The 23089-nt window shown below is 41.9% G+C and overlaps 1 protein-coding gene across 1 annotated transcript; it reads left to right on the forward strand.

The window, feature by feature from the left end:
* The first annotated feature begins 3481 nt into the window (after positions 1-3481).
* dld (deltaD) lies at positions 3482-9284 on the forward strand. Its single transcript, XM_021576290.2, has 11 exons — positions 3482-4037; positions 4158-4448; positions 4886-4946; positions 5052-5309; positions 6049-6109; positions 6223-6353; positions 6629-6798; positions 7004-7220; positions 7339-8170; positions 8289-8415; positions 8543-9284. Exons 1-11 carry the CDS (start codon positions 3984-3986, stop codon positions 8546-8548), a joined length of 2208 nt encoding a protein of 735 aa, XP_021431965.1. The 5' UTR covers positions 3482-3983; the 3' UTR covers positions 8549-9284.
* Positions 9285-23089: the final 13805 nt, after the last annotated feature.

Here is a 23089-nt window from a genome sequence, read left to right on the forward strand (position 1 = left end):
ATTGAATATGGGGTTTTCTAATGCTCATATGCTTACAGGACTAGGTTATAGACCTAGGCCTACATCTTGATATTGCAGTGTGGATCACCTCTAACCTTTTATTGACTTTCTTCACCCCCCCCCCCCCCCCCCCCCCCCCCCCCCAAGGACCCACCCTTGACACACACGTTTTTTTTAAATACCCAGAAGAGAGGCAGATGTTCTCGGTAAAGCACGCGACTGCCCACCACTCTGCTAAAGAATTCTAGAGTGGCTCAGCAGTACAAATCCGTCCTAAAGAATGCACACAAATACAAGCGCGCACGCTCTCACACACAGACCCACACAAACAAAGTTACCCCAATCTCCCCCCATGACCCCAGCAACATACAGGGCACAAAAAACGACCTCTTTGAAATGTGTTTTTGTCCACTCACAGAACAGCTGGCCAGAGTAATCTGACTTCTTGAAGACAAATTAATCCCATCTCGTTCATAGAATCACAGGTAAGAACATGGGTAGGCTATTGTCATTAATAGGGGTAGGGCCAAAGCGAACAGATGATTTTCTATTGAGTTTCTGTCGTCATGGGATGATGCTCCGCTGTTGCCTATCCTTCATCTGGAAGCAATCGAGCCACGCGACAGATTCTTTATCATTGTAATCAACACAAGCCTTTGCAGCATCACACAGGATGCCGACGAGAGATCCATTGTCCTAAAATAAATCTAGGCCTGGAGGTTCAGCGCACTAAACAAACTACGTCTTATGTCTGTACTCCAGTTCAGTTATATCACTGAGGGAAACGATGGAGAAAAGAGATGCCTCAGCACATCTCACCTGTTGCTTGCATGCCTATTTGACAAAGCAAAACGTTAGACACTTCTTTTATTAACTGGTGTGTGTTGATGTTGTTCAAAACAATATACATTCATGTATTATTTACAACTAATAACATATTTATGCAACAAAGTTATAACAGCAGGTCATCATTTTGATCCAAAGGAGCAATTGCCATACCGCGGTACATCAAATAAGGTCCTAAATTGACGATTGGGTTGTATCAGTGTACTGTTAACATAGCAACTCAGGCGTTGGCCTATCTGGTCGTTATGGTGTGATGTTCACAGTGTTTATGTTCCCACGAGCAATCTATCTGGAAAAAGTTCTGGCTTCCCCAACCATATGGTCAGAATCATACCGTTGCAGTCTCTTTAACATGCTTCCAGTCCAATTTGGATGAAGACTGCAATATGTAGAGAAACAGTAGAGACATGCAGTTGAAGTTGGGGGGGAAACGCCATTTGGTGAGGAGCAGATGGTTGGCTTGGGGGGCTGTCCGCGTCTAAAGGCGTGTCGTGCCCTTCAGATAGAATCCCCAAGGGCTCCCCCTTGTATTCAAAATCAATGAAAATTAAAGCGCAAAGAAAAGATGAATAGTCAGACCTCGAGTCCCTCCTTTGTTCATTGGAGCTACTGGTGGGCAGGAGTTAAAGTACAACAGCCCCCTATAGAAACACTTAAGTTAAACAGTCTCCCCATAGTCCACCTTCAGAAAGAAGGGGGAGTTCGAATAAGGAGCTTTCTGCTTGATTTAACCAAGACAGAATCGCGTGGCATAAATTAAGTTTGAAAAGAATAAGTGTAGTGAGCATGATTCTGAAGGATTTCACCATGCCTTTCAGTTACGCTTTGCTGCAGTAATCGAGAAATGTGTGCCACGTCAATATAATAAATCTCTGATAGAAGACCGATATGATGATAGAAGTTTGCGGGAAGTGGTGAATGCGTAAACCTCAAGCACGCGGAATTGCGCACACAGCAAAGACCTGTAAAAACGTGGAGCCACATCCTTCGGATTACTGCATTGAATCAACTGGTTAAATACAATTCAGATTTTAGAACACATATGGCCATGTAGAGACATGAATAATGGTATTAGTCATAGTGTTTAAATGTTTTCTCTCCTACTTTTCCTTTGGGTACAAAGATAGGCACCTATTCCAAATCTTTATTTGGATGTGTCATATCTTGAACATTATAAGGACTGTAAACAAAAAAAACATCAGTCAGACATTATACACACAATGTCTTAGTAAACTCAAGAGTAGATTAAAACACACGAAACAAAAACTTTGCATAATTGCGCATGGGATCAACGGTTTCCTTGTATTTAAACTCCGCTCAAAAATGTAAATGTCGTTGTTGCCACCCGCCAGAAATTGAAATGCCGTTTCAATTAGCGTCCTAATTAAGACCACCCCGACACACACACACCCTCTCAGTGTCACCAGAGAGAGGCAGAGTAATCAGCTTAGAGCCACCAATACAAATGATGTCCTCTTTCACATGACACAAATGTGTTTCTAAAAGTTTCAGCAATGAAAAATAATGGACAGTTTACCAGATTTGATAGGCTAGGCCTAGTTGAAAAAATCTCTGTTGTTGAATAATATCGAAATAATCAAAAAAGGGATGACTTTTTTTTTCCTGGAATAGCAAACTACTTGTTTTTTTTAACTGGACATTGTTGTAGGGACGGCAGCGTGCGCCGAGGGGAGCTCTTTCTCCCTAGTACATTGTGGAGAGAGCAGGTGCTGCTGCCTGAATTAACATACAGCTGAGAGAAACAAAGAAGAAACTTATTCTTACCCCCGCACAATAACAAAGTGCCTTAATGACAGCCACGCGAATGACACACACCAGCTCAATTTTTACTGCCCAGTGTATAAGAATGGACAATCTATACATATATGCTTAAAGTCAACACAATATTTACAGTTGTAAAAAATACATAAAAATGAAAGCATTCACCTGTTGATGCTAAAAGTGTTGAGGAAACTCATGGTACATGCGTAAAGTGCAAGCATCTACATTTGTGTAGTTTGGTTATATTTAATTATGTCGAGATAATATCCTTAGTTTTGGCCAAGATTTTTCAAGAGCTATGGGAAAACCTGTTTAGGCTATAGTTGATCGATTTTTCCTTTTGATTACATGTAAATTCATGTTGACCATTAGTTTTACATTGTGGTTAAATAAACTAATTGTAATGGTGTGAACAAAGTTTATGTTGGCAAACAATAACAAAATAAAAAAATTAAATCAAAAGCAAAGTTTCAGAGAAAATGGGGATGAAAAACTGAAAAATAAGTTTGAAATAATCTTACATTGGAGGCCTGAGCTATTTGGAGCGGGTACATGGAGCCTACATGGGTCTTACGATGTGGAGATGTTCTGTGATGTAATTTGAGGTTTATGTCAGAGTGGGATGTAAAGGATTCTTGAAGGTTAAAAATTTGTTGGAATGTAAATGAGAATGTTTTGTTTTGTGCCATGGGGAAGGAGGGTTGCACATTTTACAGCTCAGTGACCATTTGGCGATCTTTTGAGAGGGAGGTTTTGAAAAGTGTCCCTTTGTGACAGCTCGAGCCAGATTGGGGAGTAGCTCATTTGCATCTCATTACTCTAGCAGCGCAGTCTGTATATAACCAGCCGCAGACTGACTGGGATATCAGACACACGCATAGCTACATAGGGAGAATAACTGAGAAAGCCTTGGGGAAGTATTTTGGATCAGTACAACTTTTTCTCATTATCAATCAAGGGGAAATAAATAAAACACAAGCAACCCTAAAATTGGGTTGTCTCCTTTGCACCCTCAAATCAGAAGTTGTGTTGAACTGCATTATCTCATAACTGGATTGGAATTAACGCCTTGGCACGGAATTTCGAGTTTATTCCCACATTCTTCGTCGGGATTTTTTCGTCACCAGCACCACTGTTGAGGATTACATTGTACTGTAAACTTTGTTCATGAAGATACACTGAGAAGCATCGATATAAACTCCAGTTCCATTCAAAACGTCTGAAGACCTTCCGAATTTTTTAATTGGGACTTTTGATAACGGAAAATAGCTTTCTCGATGATTTTCTGAGCTGGGTCATACATAAATTGCCCTGGCTCGTGGACATTTAACTATTTATTGAATATTCTCACCACAATGGGACGCCAGTCGCTCGCGATAGCTGTCATCCTTTGTGTCTTGATATGCCAGGTATTGCGAATTTGACTCTCCCTTGAATTGATTTGTAATTTAAGTGTAGGCATATTCATTAGTCATGTGTACATATCGAAAACATATTACAACCTTAATGTTTTTATTGTGTTTTTACAGGGTCTTGGTTCAGGCGTTTTCGAGTTGAAGTTACAAGAGTTTCTCAACAAGAAAGGAGTGACAGGCAATACAAACTGCTGCAAAGGAGCCTCTGGGATTCAGCAGTGTGAATGCAAAACGTTTTTTAGAATCTGCTTGAAGCATTATCAAGTTAACGTAACACCGGAACCCCCTTGTACCTATGGCGGTGCGGTGACTCCTGTCCTCGGATCAAACTCCTTCCAAGTGCCTGAAACAACTGCAGAAGCATTCGCCAATCCTATTCCATTTTCTTTTGGATTCACGTGGCCGGTGAGCGTTTCAGCGCATTTTTGTAAAATTATACAACGTCGGCTTTGTCAGCATGCTCAGGGCTCACCACTTATGGGGCATTGACAATGTCAGTAACGGTCGTGAAATGTAGCCTATATTAGGACAGGAGGGGCACTTGGGCACGTTTAACAAATGTTATCAGGGTGGGAAACTTCACATCCTCATAGATGGCATATAATTGGCAGCTCTGCGTGAAATTCTGAAACGTTTCATTTTACAGCTATGAGTAAGTGTGAAAGTGGTTGAGTTAAGTGTGAAGCCTAAAGGTGGCACACCTCTATTATGAGGCCTAACAGATGCCAACCTTCACATGTGAAATAGCCTGATGTTTATGGACAGTGGTGCCTCAGCATCTTATAACCCTTTGGCACAGTTGTTCATAATTAGATTTTTTCTCCTTCTTTTTTTCTCAACAGGGGACTTTCTCTCTGATCATTGAGGCCCTACACACAGATTCCGATGATGATCTTTCAACAGGTACATTCCATAGAGTGCAACAGGTCACCAAACAAATGTACATCATCATTAATTGTAAATATGTATAGGGATATATGTACTAATTCCTGTATTCACCATTTTCAGATAACCCTGAACGTCTGATCAGTCGTTTCACCACTCAGAGGCATCTGACAGTGGGAGATGAGTGGTCCTCTGATTTACAGACTGGTGGAAGAACAGAGCTGAAGTACTCCTACCGATTTGTTTGTGATGAGCATTACTACGGGGAGGGATGTTCTGTTTTCTGCCGTCCACGAGATGATGCCTTTGGTCACTTCACCTGTGGGGAACGTGGTGAGATCATCTGCAACTCAGGATGGAAGGGAACCTACTGCACAGAACGTAAGTAGACTGCACCCTCCTTACTTTTCCTTTCCCATACTTAGCCTACTTTAACATTTGTTGTTCCATTTTTCTTTTTCTTTGACAAAAGTATTCTTAATGTGGTTCATTTGCAGTCTTTAGTCAGAATACATGATGTGTTATTACCAAATAGTTTCACTTATCAAACATTTGGGTTGCAACAGGTGTCTATGCTACTGTTTAGGCAAATTTAAATGAGAGAAGTTTGCCGAATAATCACACGCGTGCCATAGATTAAATGTAATGCCTGATTGGCTACTTGGCAGTGCGCTTGGCGTTGATTGGCTTAGTGCGGTGAGGCATTGTTGGAAGCGGGCAGCTGCTGAGTGAGAGTAGACAATGGAGCAGCTGTCCTGCACTGGCACCATGTACACCAGCTGTCCACTCTTATCTGCACAGACTCTGGGACATTAAGGGGAGGGGCTGTATGAGCAGAAAAGAAAAAAAGGGACTTCTGACCCATAGTTAGGAGAAAAAGAAGCCTTTGTGTGTGAATCTTTTGTGTGGGAGCAACTGTGTTAAGCAGAATGTTGGTCCCCCTGGTGACAAGGGGAGCGTATTTTCTAGGTAATGGCTAATGGGGCCACCAGCCCACTGAAATGAATTAGCCAGTGTTTACTGAAAAGGGCCCATCTGAAAAGAAGCTATGCTGGTATTAACACATGTTCCAATGAGTTAGATTCCCATGATTCACGTGTGATGGTTTCTTTCATTACAGCGATCTGTCTTCCTGGTTGTGGTGAGGAGCACGGGTTCTGTGACAAGCCTGGTGAATGCAAGTAAGTCCCAATGACCTGTCCAGCAATGTGTTAAACACCAGTCAACAGGATCACAGTTTGGTATAGTTTCATATATGCCAGGATCTAACAATTTGCATTGTGTGTGGTTACAGGTGTAGAGTTGGCTTCAGTGGGCGTTACTGTGATGACTGCATCCGCTACCCAGGATGTCTTCACGGCACCTGCCAGCAGCCATGGCAGTGTAACTGCCTGGAGGGATGGGGTGGCCTCTTCTGCAACCAAGGTGAGTTCTGTTTATCTCCCATATGCAACTGACTAGTGCTCTTCTGTCATTATCCACCATATTCAGACTCTACTGGTCTTGAGACAGCATACAGTATCTGTTCTTTAAGGCACTATACCAATCAGGTTCAGAGAATAGGACACTGCAATCCGAACTTGGTGAAAACATTGGTGGGGGGTGCTTTCTTCGCCTCAAAATAAGTCGTAAAACATCCTGGATATCACTGTACATTAACTCTCAGAAGACTAAGCCACATGTGCCATTGTCTGTTTCAGATCTCAACTACTGCACACACCACAAGCCCTGCATGAATGGAGCCACTTGTACCAATACTGGCCAGGGTAGCTACACCTGCTCCTGTAAACCCGGCTTCTCTGGGGCCAGCTGTGGGATTGAGGTCAACAAATGTTCTGACAACCCCTGCCGGAATGGGGGAAGCTGCACTGTAAGTAGTTTGGCTGAGCTGCCCCTCATTAGTTACATTAGAAAGCATTTCTCAGTGATGTAATGTCACATAGTCTGTGGTTCTTCTATGCTAGATCTGGCAAGCATTCCTTCTGGTGAATGTAGCATGTTGATAACAAGTTAATAACAAGTCGTTAGGGAGTTGTAACTTTTGCTAAGCAAATGCTTTGTCTTTCCTCTGACAGGATCAAGAAAACACCTACAAATGTACCTGCCCCCCTGGCTTCTATGGCAATAACTGTGAGCTCAGTGCCATGACCTGTGCCGATGGGCCTTGCTTTAATGGCGGACGCTGTGCTGACAACCCAGAGGGAGGATACTACTGCCAGTGTCCTCTTGGCTATGCCGGATTCAACTGTGAGAAGAAGATCGACCACTGCACCTCCGACCCATGTTCCAACGGTAAGCTAAAACAAAGTTCTCCAGTTCTGTGTTTACCAGTTTAATCTTTCTACTGTAAGTATGAGGACATGAATGAATACTGGAACAGACGGTTAACATGTCTTTCTAATGTCTCCAGGTGCTCGGTGTATGGACCTTGTGAACTCCTACATGTGCCAGTGCCCTGAGGGCTTCTCCGGAGCCAACTGTGAGGACAACATTGACGAGTGCGCCAACTACCCCTGCCAGAACGGTGGCACATGCTCGGATGGCATGAACGATTACACCTGCACCTGCCCACCTGGATACACCGGCAAGAACTGCAGCTCGCCCATCAGCAAATGCGAGCACAATCCCTGCCACAACGGAGCCACCTGCCACGAGAGGAAGAACCGCTATGTGTGCGCCTGTGTGCCAGGTTACGGCGGCCATAACTGCCAGTTCCTCCTGCCAGCGCACCCCCAGGGACAGCCCGGGTTAGAGGGAGCTGATAAGAGATACTCTGATGACCAGGACCAAGGCACATTCCCCTGGACCGCGGTATGTGCTGGGATTATCCTGGCGCTGCTGCTGCTGGTGGCCTGTGCCTTGCTGGTAGTTTACATACGGGTCAAGGTGCAGCAGAGGAGTCAGCAGGGAGACAACCACAGTGAGAGTGAGACCATGAACAACCTGGCCAACAACTGTCAACGACCTGACAAGGACCTATCTGTCAGCGTGATCGGCACGACGGGGGTCAAGAACACCAATAAGAAAGTGGACTTTCACTCGGACAATGCTGGAGGAGAGCAGAATGGCTACAAGTCCCGATACTCGTCAACGGATTATAATCTGGTGCATGAGCTGAAGCCAGAAGATGTGTCGAAAGAGGACCAAGAAAAGAGCGAGGCAAAGTGTTCCGAATCAAATTGTTCCGAATCTCTGTGTTCGGACAGTGATTTCGAAGATAAACACAGAAAAAGTTTAAAGAGGTGAATATCTACACATTTGGATATAAATTATGTGCCACATATGGGAGTAGTCATGCTTCTGTCTGAAGAGTCTTGGTGAATGTTGATATTAATGTATTTATTTTTCTTGTGTTCTCAGTGACGCCTCAGAAAAGAAACGTCCAGAGGAGTCGACATACAACGAAGCATCGATGTGCAATGACACAAAGTACCAGTCAGTCTACGTCATATCAGACGAGAAAGATGAATGTATCATTGCGACTGAGGTGAGTTGTGTTGGCTCTTTTTCACCACTGCTAATATCTCTTTTCAGTTTGCATATTTTGTTTTCTCTGGTCCGCGAATAGCTCAACACTCTGAAACTAAAGCATCTTTCCCTCTTGTTTTTCCCAGGTTTAACACCACAGCTGAGCTGTAGCTCGTCTTCTCTACAGGAGGTTTTACTCCGGTGAATGCTGCTCAAACCCAGGGGGAAGGTTTCCCTTCGTGTAACTGCTGCTGTGAGACTAAGACATTGAAAGTGATATTCAGAATGAGCTGGTTCTCAACTGAAGTAAGCACAGTGACTGCAGATAAAAAGGATGTTGGACCACACTGGCCCGCGCTCTCACAAGTTATGTTTCCCAGGAACGTGCGTAATATGGACTTGTTGCACTGCCTGTGAGGACAGTTTTTTTTTACCTCATTGCACTATGGAGGGTTGCTTTTTAATATGTATTTAAACATACACATTTGAGTTAATAACTGTGTATAAGGAGTATGCACCGACTGCAGTGTGTATTTGTAAATCCTTTGAGCCAGTCTTCTGAATTGGTTTAGAGAGGGGAAACCACTACCTTCAAATTTGTTAAAATACTGTTGCTTTTTTTCTCAAAGATGTATTCTTTTAATTTAATTACATTGTGTTCCATTTGTTTGTGATTTTTGTAGAGTACATTTTGATATAATTTAAGTTCATTTTGTTTGTTTTGCAAATATGTATAATGTATATAAGGCACTTCAGGTCAATGTGACTTTGTTTTCCAACATAAATGTATTTAAGAAGCATTGTACAGAAGCTATTGGAAATGTTTTATCACTGTTGCCCATTAAGGAAATCAACTAAATATTTTTCCAAAATAAATAATGTATGAAATAATTAACATAACGTAGAAGTGCCTTTGTGATATCCACATACACCATAACATGTCACCCAAAATATCCAACATTGAGTACTAGAGTTACTTCTCTTGCGTTTTCTCTTTGACATACAGTACATGCACACAATGTTTGACCTCAAGTTCGCTAAGTAGTCTCACTGCAAACTTTGTGAGTATCCTTGGCCTGATGCAATATGCAACTGTCTCCCTGTGGTACCTCACTAAGTGAGACAAAGACACACCCGGTAATCACAAATTACTACCCTCATCTTGATGGCAATTTATTTTTTAGGAAGAAAGAACCCTCTGTCAAAAAAAGAACCCCCCCCCCCCCCCCCCCCCCCCCCACCCTGGAAAATGTGCTGGTCAGAGTTTTCCAACTTTGTTTAAACCTTAGTCAATGTCATTTAGGAAGGCTGTTAGTGGTAGTGTACAAGTAACTTTCCCTTTGTACTCGTCAAATACTTATCTGGTCCACACTCAAGGAGAAACCAAACTAGCATGACAAATGGTTACAAATATACACTTTTGGCTTTTACACTATACAATATACACTATATACTTTTAAACTTTTGGCTGTATCCAAAGGAAAACACTTGGAAGAACCCTTTTTGGTTCCAGGTAGAACCCTTTTGGCTTCCGTGTAGAACCCTTTCCACAGAGGGTTTTACCTGGAACCAAAAAGGGTTATCCTATGGGGACAGTCGAACAGCCCTTTCGGATATGAAAGCAGGAAGAAAATACATCATTACTATATGCACAGTATGTAAGTCTTTCTTTATTCATTCATAATCAGTCTTTGAAGCACTGAGTGGACAGTGGACAGCTGAAAACTAGACTGAATAACACATTGACTTGCAGCTGTCCAGATGGTGACTAGAGAGACACCCCATTCCAGAATTGGGGAGCATGAGGCAGATACAGTATACTGTACCAGTGTATAAGCACAAGAGAGCCAAACAATAATATTTACTATAGAATGCTGATCCAGAGTTATGTTTATGTTCAATCCATTTTCTATTTGATAAATAGCATTCACCTGTAAACATGCAGATGGATGCTATTTATACGTAAGAAATGTATCAATTAACGGACACTCTAAAGTGAAACATGAGCTCCTCTAGTTCGCCGTCTGAACGAAGATCTGACTGCAGCAGTGGCATATAGATTTTATATTCTGACCAGAATGGGTAGTTGAATGTGTACTGTCAGGTTACTCACTGAAATGATAAACAAGCTCTTGAATCAAACAGCTGTGAGAGTGTTGGAGTTTTTTACTAGCAACTTCCATCAGGGACGAGGAAAGTCAACCTCATGCTCTGACTGTTTTAATGATGTGGTACAGCAAATGTTTATCAACCAGACCTGCTTTATAAACCTGCTATTTTAATCACAGTATTTCCCCAGGTTATTGGTAATGTATATGACAAGCAATATTTTTGAGAACTCACTTTCTAGTTTATTTTGATTCTTTCTTTATTGCGAAAGAGATGCTGCTGTCTTGAATAGGGTTAAAACGAGGGAAGGTCAATAGCAGCAATGACCCTCTTTGGCATTTCAATTCTAACAACAATAACGAAAGTGTAAATATTATTCTCTACCCTGGAATGTGCTGTCAAATACAAAGCAGAGTGTGTCTCTAAATACTTATCTATTTTGTGCTTTATAAATGTAATAGAAAGTCTTCTTAGCCTTAGTTAAAACGTTACAGACCACTTCCATGTGCCCATTTTGTTTGCAAATGAAATGGTTTCAACTTTGTTTTAAAGCCAGCCAGAGAGGAGCGGTGAGAGAGTTTGCCCTGTGAATGCAGGGAGAATATAGTGGCTCTGATAGGGACCAGTGAAAAGTATTTGCTAGTATTACACAACTATTGGACAGTTGTTTCCACATACCATGCTAAGCTTTTAACTTCACTTTTTTCAGTCGCACAAAGGCTTTTCGCTGAGTTGGAAAATATCAGGAGACAGGCCTAAAGCAGACCTTTTGTTTCTTCATTCAGTGTAGTCCTGGTCCACGGCTCTGCGTCCAATGGGGAATATTATCTTTTTCATCTTTTTTTCTTTTCAGTTTTGTGTCTATAATCAAACAAAGGTCACCGATTAATGCCAATATGCCAGAGTGTTTTGAATGCAGGACTTTGAAGGTGAAATAAAGCATGAAAAAAAGGATTGTTAAAAAGGAAAGAAGGATTTTGAAAGCATGATTTACTTTAAGTTGTGTTTGGACTTACACTAAACTAGCTGTTTTTTTTTTACAAAAGATCCATTCTCTTACTAAATGTTTACTCTTGTTTCCTACATTTTAAACTGTGTACCCTACATCTGATGTATTCTAACAGCCTGTATAAACATATAAACGCTATAAATCCGTGTGGAATGCATTACACACATAAAATCTATTACATTATAATCATAATGTTTCTTTTAACAAAACTATACCTATACATGCTTATAAATGTATTTGTAATGCAATACACACAATATAATGGGTGTGTATATATGTGTGTACTTCTTGCGTACTTGTTCATGTTTAGGCAGGATGCTACCTTGAACACAATTCATTCACACACAAAGCTCAATCCTCTTCCCATTCCATAGCAATGATCAGAGCATTGGTTATGATGGAATCACGCAGGGCAACTGTCTGCTTTTCAGCTATTAGTGCTGGATTCATCCTTAGGATTTGCGGCTTCTATTCATCCACTGGGGGTGGGGGGGAGTGGGTTGATCCAACTATATGTTTGGAATCTGGTGGGATGCCAAATGTTTGTGTGGGCATTCTTTTCTTTTGAAAAGATGCACATAAGCTCTAGCTCCTAAACATCTTCCCACCGCCCAACAGGACTGAGATCCCCCTGAGAACACTGAACTTTCAACGGTTCCTGAAAGATTTGGCGCCATTCTTCAGATGCATTCTTCAGATTTACAAGAATGATATTTGAAGTAGATGTCTTTTGTCAATGGTGTTGATTGGATGTGACACTATCGAGTAATCAACTCACACAATATATCCGCAGGATCCTTTTCAGAACTTTCTGTCACTGTGTAATGTACTGTACATCCAAGAGATGCCCAATGGTGGTGTTGCAACATTTAAACTTTTACTTAAATGTACCCAATTGTTTCAGGCTACGGCTAACAAGTTGGCGTTGTTATCTGTAGGTTATTTCTTAAATCCACACTAGGACCTCTGTGAAGGCAGAATTAGTTTGGGCCTAATCTACATTACCATGACAAGAGAGCAGTTAGTGTTCTGGTTAGTACAGTCAATGACTTGTTTAAGTGTTACTTTCCCATGATCTTATTAATCTGGTCACAGATATCCCCCTTTTTCTTCATCCGCATTTCTTTTTCTTCTTTTTCAAGTAAAAAGGAGAGATGCTGGTGTCGTGGACCCCCTTTGGACGAGTCTCTATGCGCACTCTTACTTCTGCATGGATTAGTCAATATAAAGCTGTTTTCTGCTGCCAAGCCCCTCAATGGCAAGTACAATTTTGACAGATTGTGGAGAGAGGGGAACATGGGTAGAAGAAAGGGGATCCTGGTCCGACAATGAGCCATCCTTTGTTCCTGTATAGTGGTCACCTGTCACTCCCCACAATGTGGAGCCACCCCCCTTTAGAACCACTGCAACCTGGAGCCTCAGATCTCATTCGACGAGCTAAGGATAGGATTTAGGGTTGTGCCAGGGAAGTCTTGGGAAACAAAACTGTTTCATGCAGGACAATGGAAAGGACACAAAGGGAAGCGGTGGGTGTAAAAGCTAGTTTGTCATCACACAAATCCCCACAAAGGGGAATACTGTTTACACAACACTCTCGACCAGTCCCCACACCGCACACTTTAAACAGCCCACTCCATGCTCCATTCACTATAGACCGGCGACTAAACTGAAGACATTTGTAGATAAAGTTACTATGCAAAATGAAGAAGATATTATGCAAAGGAATGAAGAGGACCACTGCTTGAAGTGAGGACGTAGTTGATGGACCGGCTGATATGTCCTCCTAATCACAGCAATACAAATGTTTAATGTAAATGTAGCAAAATGGATCAATTTGACAAAATAAACCCAAAGCTAGTGAATTAGATCAAACAAATAAAGGTACAAATAGAGAAGGAATTCTTGCCTCAGCCTAACAAATGTGGTAAACTCAAAATATTTACAACCTGGTCTGATCATCTTTCCATTGGCATGAACCAACATTGATGACATTTCAAGACAGGAGAGGCATGCCTCCATTCCATTAGTGCCACGTAGGTGGAGTAAAGTAAAATTCCACATGTAGCATAATGCCCATACCCACTCTGGACCTTTGGTGCCAGAGCTTTCCAATGATCATTAAGGGACAGAGCTTTCCACCCTCTGATACAAAACTCAGTGATCCAGAGAGCATAACAGTCTCTCTTTGTTTTCTCTACGCATGTTGTAGCTGACACTTTTACTGTCCGGGGACGGCCAGCACCCTTTCGGAGAGTGTTGGTCCTCCTGAAAGCCTCTGCAGGAATCCAAGGGTTCCACATCCCCTTAGTTATGGAAAACAGACAAGAAGTCAGGCCTAGCTCCTCATTTGTCCAAACAGAGATTGTGTCAACATGTCAGGCAAATATGGCCGAGTAATTCGGGCAAAGGTAGTAAACAAGCTTGAGAGTGGAGATAGAAATGTATTGAGAAGAGCTTATTCAAATAATTTAATTTGATTGAACATGTTTGAGAATCAACTTGAACTTGGATGAACTGTGAAATGCCAGCATCTTGGTATGCCTGAAAATCCAGCCAACATCAATACATAAAATTGTCCTGAATGCACAGAGTAAACTGAGTTAATATTTTCTGAGTGCAAGATGGACGCATGCACAAAAAAATGTAAACGAGCGACTCAATTACTTTATTGATAATCAACAGACCAGCAGTTGACATTATTTACATGTACAGTTGAAGTCGGAAGTTTACATACACATAGGTTGGAGTCATTAAAACTTGTTTTTCAACCACTCCACAAATATCTTGTTAACAAACTATAGTTTTGGCAAGTCAGTTAGGACATGTACTTTGTGCATGACACAAGTCATTTTTCCAACAACTCCGGGATGCTGGCCTTCTAGGCAGCTGGCCTCTGTCCAGTGTCTGTGTTCTTTTGCCCATCTTAATCGTTTATTTTTATTGGCCAGTCTGAGATAAGGCTTTTTCTTTGCAACTCTGCCTAGAAGGTCAGCATCCCGGAGTTGCCTCTTCACTGTTGGCGTTGAGACTGGTGTTTTGTGGGTACTATTTAATGAAGCTGCCAGTTGAGGACTTGTGAGGCATCTGTTTCTCAAACTAGACACTCTAATGTACTTGTTCTCTTGCTCAGTTGTGCACCAGGTCTTCCCACTCCTCTTTCTTTTCTGGTAAGAGCCAGTTTGCGCTTTTCAGTGAAGGGAGTAGTACACAGCTTTGAATGAGATCTTCAGTTTCTTGGCAATTTCTCGCATGGAATAGTTTCCATAATTTCTCAGAACAAGAATAGACTGATGAGTTTCAGAAGAAAGGTCTTTGTTTCTGGCCATTTTGAGCCTGTAATCGAACCCACAAATTCTGATGCTCCAGATACTCAACTAGTCTAAAGAAGGCCAGTTTTGTTGCTTCTTTAATCAGAACAACAGTTTTCAGCTGTGCTAACATAATTGGGTTTTCTAATAATTAATTAGCATTTTAAAATGATACACTTGGATTAGCTAACACAACGTGCCATTGGAACACAGGAGTGATGGTTGCTGATAATGGGCCTCTGTACGCCTATGTAGATATTCCATGAACAATTTGCCATTTCCAGCTACAATAATCATTTACAATGTTAACAATGTTTACACTGTATTTCTGATAAATTTGATGTTATTTTAATGGACAATAAATGTGCTTTTATTTTAAAAAACAGGGACATTTCTCAATGAATGACCCCAAACTTTTGAACGGTAGTGTACGTCAGAAACGGTAAGACAGTATAATTATGAATATTTTCTGCGGTCACAAACACATTTGTTTTATAACGCACAGCTTGTCTGAAGAGCAAACACTCGCTTAGGTGCCAAATGTTATCCTTAAAAGTGTGGCAAAAGCAAGCCTCTTTTGTGGTGTGGCACAAATATCATGCAAGTCTTTTATGCTGTCTGCAGCTTAGCAGGCTGCGAGTGAAACAGACCAATGGCAGTCAACCTGAGGAGGAGGACAGTGAGCAAAGTTTATCATTAACATCTGCTGTGTCTTCCTCACCAACCCCATGGTGGGCTATTATGTTGTGACACTGTGGACATTGTCAGGAGTTAAAAGTCGGTCCCTAGGGACCAAGCTTCTTTGAATCCCTTGTGCTCCCAGAAGGGGCTCTTGGAAATCGTACCAGCTGACAGATACACCCCAGGAGACAGGGAATCTACCAACTCAAACCCCAAACCCAGATTTTTACAAATCTTTTAACCGACCACATTGGACAGATAGTTAGTTCTAAGTTATCAAAGCAAGCGTGGGTGAAAAAGACACATTTTTATAGGTTCACTTTATTTTATTTAACATTTTTCTGTGCTCATTAATTTTCCAGTTCAGTATACATTTCAGCAGTTCCTCCTTGATTACCGATGTCATTAAGCTCATCTTTTCAAAAGTGTATTTTTTTCATGCCCTCATAGTAAAAGTGATGATCACTGCGCAGAGGCAATGACAACAGGTTTTTAATCATGGCAATAACTTCCTTTGCATGATTCGTGGGAACCGCCTGCGGCAGACAATGATTGAATTCACAATGGTGCATACAAAGGCCACCTTTGGGAGAAACCATATCCAACAGCATGCTGGGAAAGGGGAGCAATGGCAGCAGATGTTGTCAGAACTATAAGCAACAGATGCCTCCTTGCAAGTATTCAGCCCTGCGCACAAGCCAAGCCGAAGGGCTCAAGAATGGGAGTGCACACAAATAATAGTGGATGTCTCTGTTTTGGTGGAGAGTAGGAGAATGTGATGAGATCAAGATACGATTGATTTGTGATTATTTAAATTTTATTCGACATGGGTTACTTCTTCTTCTTTTTTTAAATCATGCCAAAATAATAAAGATGTCAAAAAATTCTGGGTAAAGTCAATAACATGCATCTTTCAGACCAGGAAGACAAGTCAGTCATTTATATTTATCAAATGTTCAGTGAAATGGTTCTCATATCCATATAACATTGTAATGAAATAGATTTTTTTTTAAAAAGTAAATGAACAATGATTGTGTTTTATAAGCTGTGAGTAAAATAAATGGATCATGATGGGTTTTATCTAACAGACTCATTTTGAATGAAGCATCCTCTAAAAGCCATATGTTTTTATTATGTTTATAAAACCTAAACCCAGACTTTGAAATCACTTGTGATCCAGTCCCTGCTTGGTGTCTTTGCTTTGCTAACTCATAGACTTGCCGAAAATGTCTATGTGTAATCAGAATCAGAATGATCAACCCTGTATCACAGAGAAGCCACAATGAGTAGCAATTACATAGCTGGGAGTTGATTACAAATAGTGTCAATGACTCTAGTTGCACTTATTTTGTGAGTTGCTGTTGTCGTTCCCAATCAATAATCAATGGTGTTTTCTTCTTCTTTCCTCTGTTTTGTGTTGCCTGTCCTTGTGGCCCATGTGGGTTCTGGTCAACATGGCTACGTCAGGCCACAGAAAGTCACACAGAGCAGCTGGCTGTGCTTGTTTGTGTGGATCCTCTGAATATGAGTCTTTTCTGAGGGCCCCTCCCTGACCTATGGAGGTCACAGGACACAGGACCTTGATCCCAGGCACCATAATCGACACAGTTCAAAAAAAAAAGCCAGAACACTTCAATAATTAGTGTGCCCCTGTCACATGTGAGCAAATATATAACGTGTATATAAATGCACAGCACCTCGACTCTCGTGCTTGGAAAGCGCCGGGTTGCCAGGTCTTCTCCATTGAAGCGAGAGTGGGGCGTGCCCCTTGGAGACAGTGTTCAGTGTGGGGTGTGTGGGAATGGACCTGTGGACTGACGCCTGATTAATGACCACAAACACTGAATGCTCTGCTCTCTTGAGATGATAATCATTTCAAATGGCAGATGGATAGGAAAGTTGAGGTTAGGCCACAATCAACTCACAATGAATGAAAATCCCTTCGGTTGAGAACAAAGGGGAAAGTATCCCATGTTTTTCCGTTGGCCTTTAGCTTAAGGCCAATTACTTGGGGGAAACAAGAGATGGGACCGATGTGTGCTGTTCACTAGATTAACAACGAGGAGGCATCTCACTGGGATTATTGTGACTAGACATGTTAGATGTGACTCATCGTTTCTGTTGTTGATTTTTATTTATAAGTATGGATAGTTACAATTGTGAAAAAAAAAGAATTGAGGGAGAGGAGTAAATTATGTCATTTGAAGTAGTACTGAAGTAATGGAAATAAATCAAATATGTGTTGAAGTAAATAACTCATCCATTTCCAGAGGAGCGTTATCCAATGTTGTTCTTCAATTTTCTGCCCCAGAATTAGTAGGGTAGCAGTGGGCATAGAGATGTAACAGGTGCTTTGACTTGATGCCACCTCACACACCCCTCTGACTTCTCGTATGCCTCTAAAGCACATTCATCACTGGGCCTCTATAGCTGTAATGCACTGCTGTCATCCCTAACACTGAAACTGTATCTGTGAGCCTCCACTGCTGACACAAAACCTAGAGAAAGTCGGTCTCACATTCAGACTAATGACAATAATAATAATAATGATAATAATTATATTATAGTTCCTTTCCACCTACAGTAGGTGCTCAAAGCGCTTTACATAGTAAGGGGGGAAACTCACCTTTTCCAGTAACAATGTGTAGCACCCACTTGGGTGATGCACGGCAACCATTTTGTGCCAGAACGCTCACCACACATCAGCTATCATGGTGGAGATGACACAAGACGCAGTGTGAATATGCAAAGTCATGGCGGGGGATGGATGAATCCATATACATCAGTGCTGAACAGCCCCTATCTCACCCACCCATCCCCCGAGTGCATTGTCCCTCTCATCTTGTGTCTGTGTCGGACTGCTCTAGCCAGTGGAACTCTGGGGACCTCACTCTGGCTCCAGTCTGCCTGTGATGCCATGCGGCTGGGAGTTGACACGTACGCCTCGCCTCGCCACTCCGACAGACAGATGGTGAGCAACACCCATTAATGGGCTGAGCAGCATTGCTTCGTCCCTGCCCTGGTAACTGCCGGCATGTGCTGGCATTTTCTCATCCCTCTTCTCCAGCAGACTTGCCAGGCCCTGGCTGGCTTGTCCCACACTTCTCTCCAGAGTATGTAAATAACCAGACAGAAAAGGCCTGCTTTCATCTGAATATGAATAGAGGAAAAGAGGAGGCTGAGGGAGAGAGAGCAAGAGAGAGAGAGAAAAGGGGGGGGGGGGAACCATAGCCCCCCACCATCGCCCCTTATAGACTTCATTATAAAAACAAAACTCAGACAGGACACAATCAAACTGATTAAAACAATGAGATATGCCCCATTGTGTCCCAGCGTTCTTTCTTCTTCATTGTGCTTAGCATAACCATAACAATAATAATTGTTATTTTGGTCATTTACAGCAAACAGTTTACTTGAACACAGAATTGAATTTAGTTTGTGATGAGTCTCATTCTTTGAAAGGAGAAACTTCTGAAGGGTGAGCTGAATTGACCCCAGTCTCTATGAATGAACACGAACATCAGAAAGTCTAATCAGAGAGCAAAGCAAGTCCTAAAGGCATGGACAAATGGCAAAACACACCCTGTGTCACGTTCTGACCTTAGTTCCTTTGTTTTGTCTTTGTTTTCATATGGTCAGGGCGTGAGTTGAGGTGGGCAGTCTATGTTCTTTTTTCTATGATTTGGGATTTCTGTGTTTGGCCTGGTATGGTTCTCAATCAGAGGCAGTTGTCAATCGTTGTCCCTGATTGAGAACCATACTTAGGTAGCCTGTTTTCACCCTTGAGTTGTGGGTGATTGTTTTCTGTTGAGTGTTTGTGTTCTGCACCAGACAGAACTGTTTCGGTTTCGTTCGTTCACATTGTTGTTTTGTATTTCAGTGTTAAGTTTTATTCATTAAATATTAACATCATGAACAAATACCACGCTGCGCTTTGGTCCTCACCTTCTTCCACCAACAACGGCCATTACACCCTGAACCACACTAATCAAAATGAGACAGATCACTGAGAAAATGTGGGTGAATTAGCTATGTTGTTATGTACATGTCAAACGAATATTCCACACACACTAAAATGTTTATTCTATTCTACTGAGTCATTTACTTTTTGTTCATACAGTATTCTTATCTTTTATTATTTCTTATTGTTGTTGCATTGTCCAGAAGAAACCTTCAAGTAAGCCTTTCGTTGGACAGTGTACACCATGTGTATCCTGTATATCTGGCCAATAAAACTTGAAGTATTAGTCACATGGTAACAAGTGTGATTGACCTTGGTTTCATCCCTGCCTTTCTCTATTGACACAGTACCGTAAAGTGTGTGGTTGAGCATGATGATCAGCTTGATGTGTACTGAACAAGCCTAAATACACGTTTGCCAAAGGATAATTACACTTTTTGAAATAACATTTACATAGATGAGATGTTTTCCTGTCAAGGTCCAAAGTTAATTCATCTTTTGAATTTAAAGAAAATATTTGTGCTCCTTTTCACATTGAAGTACTAAAGAGACTGGGTATCAGTTTTGGAAAATTCATTTGTATCTATGCAACCCCTATTGGAAACTACAATATGGTTCAAACTAGAGTGTTCCTCCCAGACCAGGGAGGTAGAGCAAGCCTTCAAGGCAAACAACGATGCTTCCTCTGCTGGTAGGATAACAGAGAGTTGCTGATTAAGAATGTGTTGGCCGAGGGGGGATCGCAGGCTACCAGAGTTATTGCAGCAGGAAACTGTGCCTGCTTCCTCCCAGGAGTCCCCTGAATAGAGCAAAAACAAGTGATAGATTCAGACTTGGATTAGGAGATTAACACGTTGTACATGTTAATTGGTCTAATTACTGTTAAAAAAACAGCATTAAAATGGTTATTTTGTTCCCTTTGATTGTCCATCAATTGAGCGCTAAAGTTTTGCAGACAGTTATGAACCTGTCATAGACATGGGCAATGAGGAATGCAACTGTAGTTATGTCGTTGTAATAACTGATACGATAACAATTTGACCGGATAGTTGCACAATAATAGCATTGTCATAGAGTTGTTTCTTTTCCATGTCCTTTCCGTATTCTGTATTTGAACCTTAACCACAAAGAAACTCATTGCCCCTCAGTACGAGGGACATTTGGGAGCAAACTGTGCATTCTGACTGGACAGAGAACCATTTGGTTAGGGTACCAATCTCTTCAATAGTTTCTCCCTTGTCCACATGGAGGGGGGACAACCTGTCATCTACTCCAGCATGATCAAACTAAATCAAACTCTCTGCATTGACAGTCAACACGAGACCCTAAAACAAACACAGAACACACTTTCCCTTCCCAAGTTATCGTGTCAGAGCAAATAAAGCAGCCACGTTCCCCAAATGTTGGCATTTCTTTCAGAGAAGCCCGCTGCTAGCTGTCAAGTGGGATGAACGTTAAAACCGTTTCGGGCCGGCCCAGTTAGCCACTGAATGGGGCTTTCTGCCTGGCCTGCCTAATGGGGCGCCAGTGTTAAAAGCAAATGTGCTGCTGCACAGGGTTTACCGCATGCCCGGATTTGTCATTTGTGAGATTTCATTTGTCCAAGAATGAGCCCGAGTCAGAGGTCAGTGGGCAGGAGAGCAGACCTGCTGACAAGTTCACCGTGCACTGGGGACTAATGAGAGCACTCCGCCAAGTAAACGGAACAAAGGCAGACGGATTACATGAACTCATTTGTTGACTGGAATCAATAACACTAGTCACTTGGACTCACATTTTCATCCTACGGTCGCCACTGGCCTGGCAAAGGCGCCCATTCAGAAAGCGTCACATGTCGTCCTCTCGCCCCATGCGCACGCCGGCTCGCGTAGCAGCGGGCGACATCCATTTTGTGTCTCATTCCACTTGGCTTGCAGCATTGTCATCATCCCTTTGGTGGGGAGCAGAGGAGGGGTAAAACAGAGCTAAATACAAAATGATCACTTTGACAAACTTAGAAACATTATTTGCTCTGGTTAAAGCTAATTGGGCAAGAACAGTTTGTGTGTATGTGTGTGTGTGTGTGTCTTTGTGTGTGTCCATGTGTGTTCCAGAGGAATGCTTGAGATATTTTTTCACACAGATGAGGTCTGGGCAAGAGATTTACTGAGGAAGTGCATAGGGACCAAGAGGAAGCCCTTGCTAGTATCCGCCCTCTATCTGCTGAACAAGGAAAGGGAAATAGAGATGCTAGTGTAAACAGTGCTACAGCAGTAAACCATCTGATTATACCTGAAACAAAGTAGAGAGTATTTACTTTTTAACTCCAACATTGATTGATTGCTGCTGGTTGAAATTACATCATGTTTATGCCCATTGGTTTCATTTGGCGTTTCCAAAAACAGGTGAGAAAAGCAGAGAAATTGTCTGTCCACATGTGGAGCAGCAGATTGTCAATCGGGTAGTTTAATCCGAAATCCCACTAGGGACAGGACTGTTTCCAAAACAGTCAGTATTCTGTCCTGACGATATGTAAATGTTACTGAAAAGTGCGAGTTTTTCTATTCTTTAAAGAAATTATTCCAATGCAGCTGCAACAAGCTTACTGTCACGTTCTGACCTTTATTTCCTTTGTTTTGTCTTTATTTAGTATGGTCAGGGTGTGAGTTGGGGTGGGCAGTCTATGTTTGTTTTTCTATGTTTGGTTTCTGTTTCGGCCTAGTATGGTTCTCAATCAGAGGCAGGTGTCGTTAGTTGTCTCTGATTGAGAATCATATTTAGGTAGCCTGGGTTTCACTTTTGAGTTGTGGGTGTTTGTTTCCGTGTGAGTGTTTGTTGCCACATGGTACTGTTTCGGTTTTTGTTCATGTTCACGTTTCTTGTTTTATATTTCATAGTGTTCAGCTTATATCTTATAATAAACGTTATGGACACTTACCACTCTGCGCATTGGTCCTCCGATCCTTCTTGCTACTCCTCCTCAGAAGAGGAGTTGCACATTCATGTGATTCAATCATTTCATCCACACTGCTTGCGTGCATCAACGAGCATCTGCGCTGCCGAATGTTGATTAACTGAAGACAATGTGGGGCTATAAAACAACGGAAGCCATTCAAATTTTTGCAAATGTATAAAAAATACAAAACTGAAATATCACATTTACATAAGTATTCAGACTCTTTACTTAGTACTTTGTTGAAGCTTCCCGAAATAGCCCGGCTGTTTTCAGTTAGTGTGCCATCTGGAGGTGAATGTCTGAGTATTGATGTAGTCAACTCATACAAGTACTTGGGAGTATGGCTAGACGGTACACTATCCTTCTCTCAGCACATATCAAAGCTGCAGGCTAAAGTTAAATCTAGACTTGGTTTCCTCTATCATAATCACTCCTCTTTCAACCCAGCTGCCAAACTAACCCTAATTCAGATGTCCATCCTACCCATGCTAGATTACGGAGATGTAATTTATAGATCGGCAGGTAAAGGTGCTCTCGAGCGGCAAGATGTTCTTTACCATTCGGCCATCAGATTTTCCACTAATGCTCCTTGTAGGACACATCACATCACTTCACTTTATACTCCTCTGTAAACTGGTCCCTAAAGCACACACATCCCTGGGTCGCTACTTTTTTCAGTTCGCCGCAGCT

Source organism: Oncorhynchus mykiss, chromosome 20 (assembly GCF_013265735.2).
Source record: "Oncorhynchus mykiss isolate Arlee chromosome 20, USDA_OmykA_1.1, whole genome shotgun sequence".
Classification (NCBI taxonomy): domain Eukaryota; kingdom Metazoa; phylum Chordata; class Actinopteri; order Salmoniformes; family Salmonidae; genus Oncorhynchus; species Oncorhynchus mykiss.

Bases quoted from the DNA above. Each gene is read 5' to 3' on its own strand.
- dld (XM_021576290.2), top strand. From the start codon at position 3,984: ATGGGACGCCAGTCGCTCGCGATAGCTGTCATCCTTTGTGTCTTGATA. The intron at 5,310-6,048 runs GTAAGTAGACTG...CTTTCATTACAG, and splicing joins GGGAACCTACTGCACAGAAC to CGATCTGTCTTCCTGGTTGT. The intron at 6,354-6,628 runs GTGAGTTCTGTT...TGTCTGTTTCAG, and splicing joins TGGCCTCTTCTGCAACCAAG to ATCTCAACTACTGCACACAC.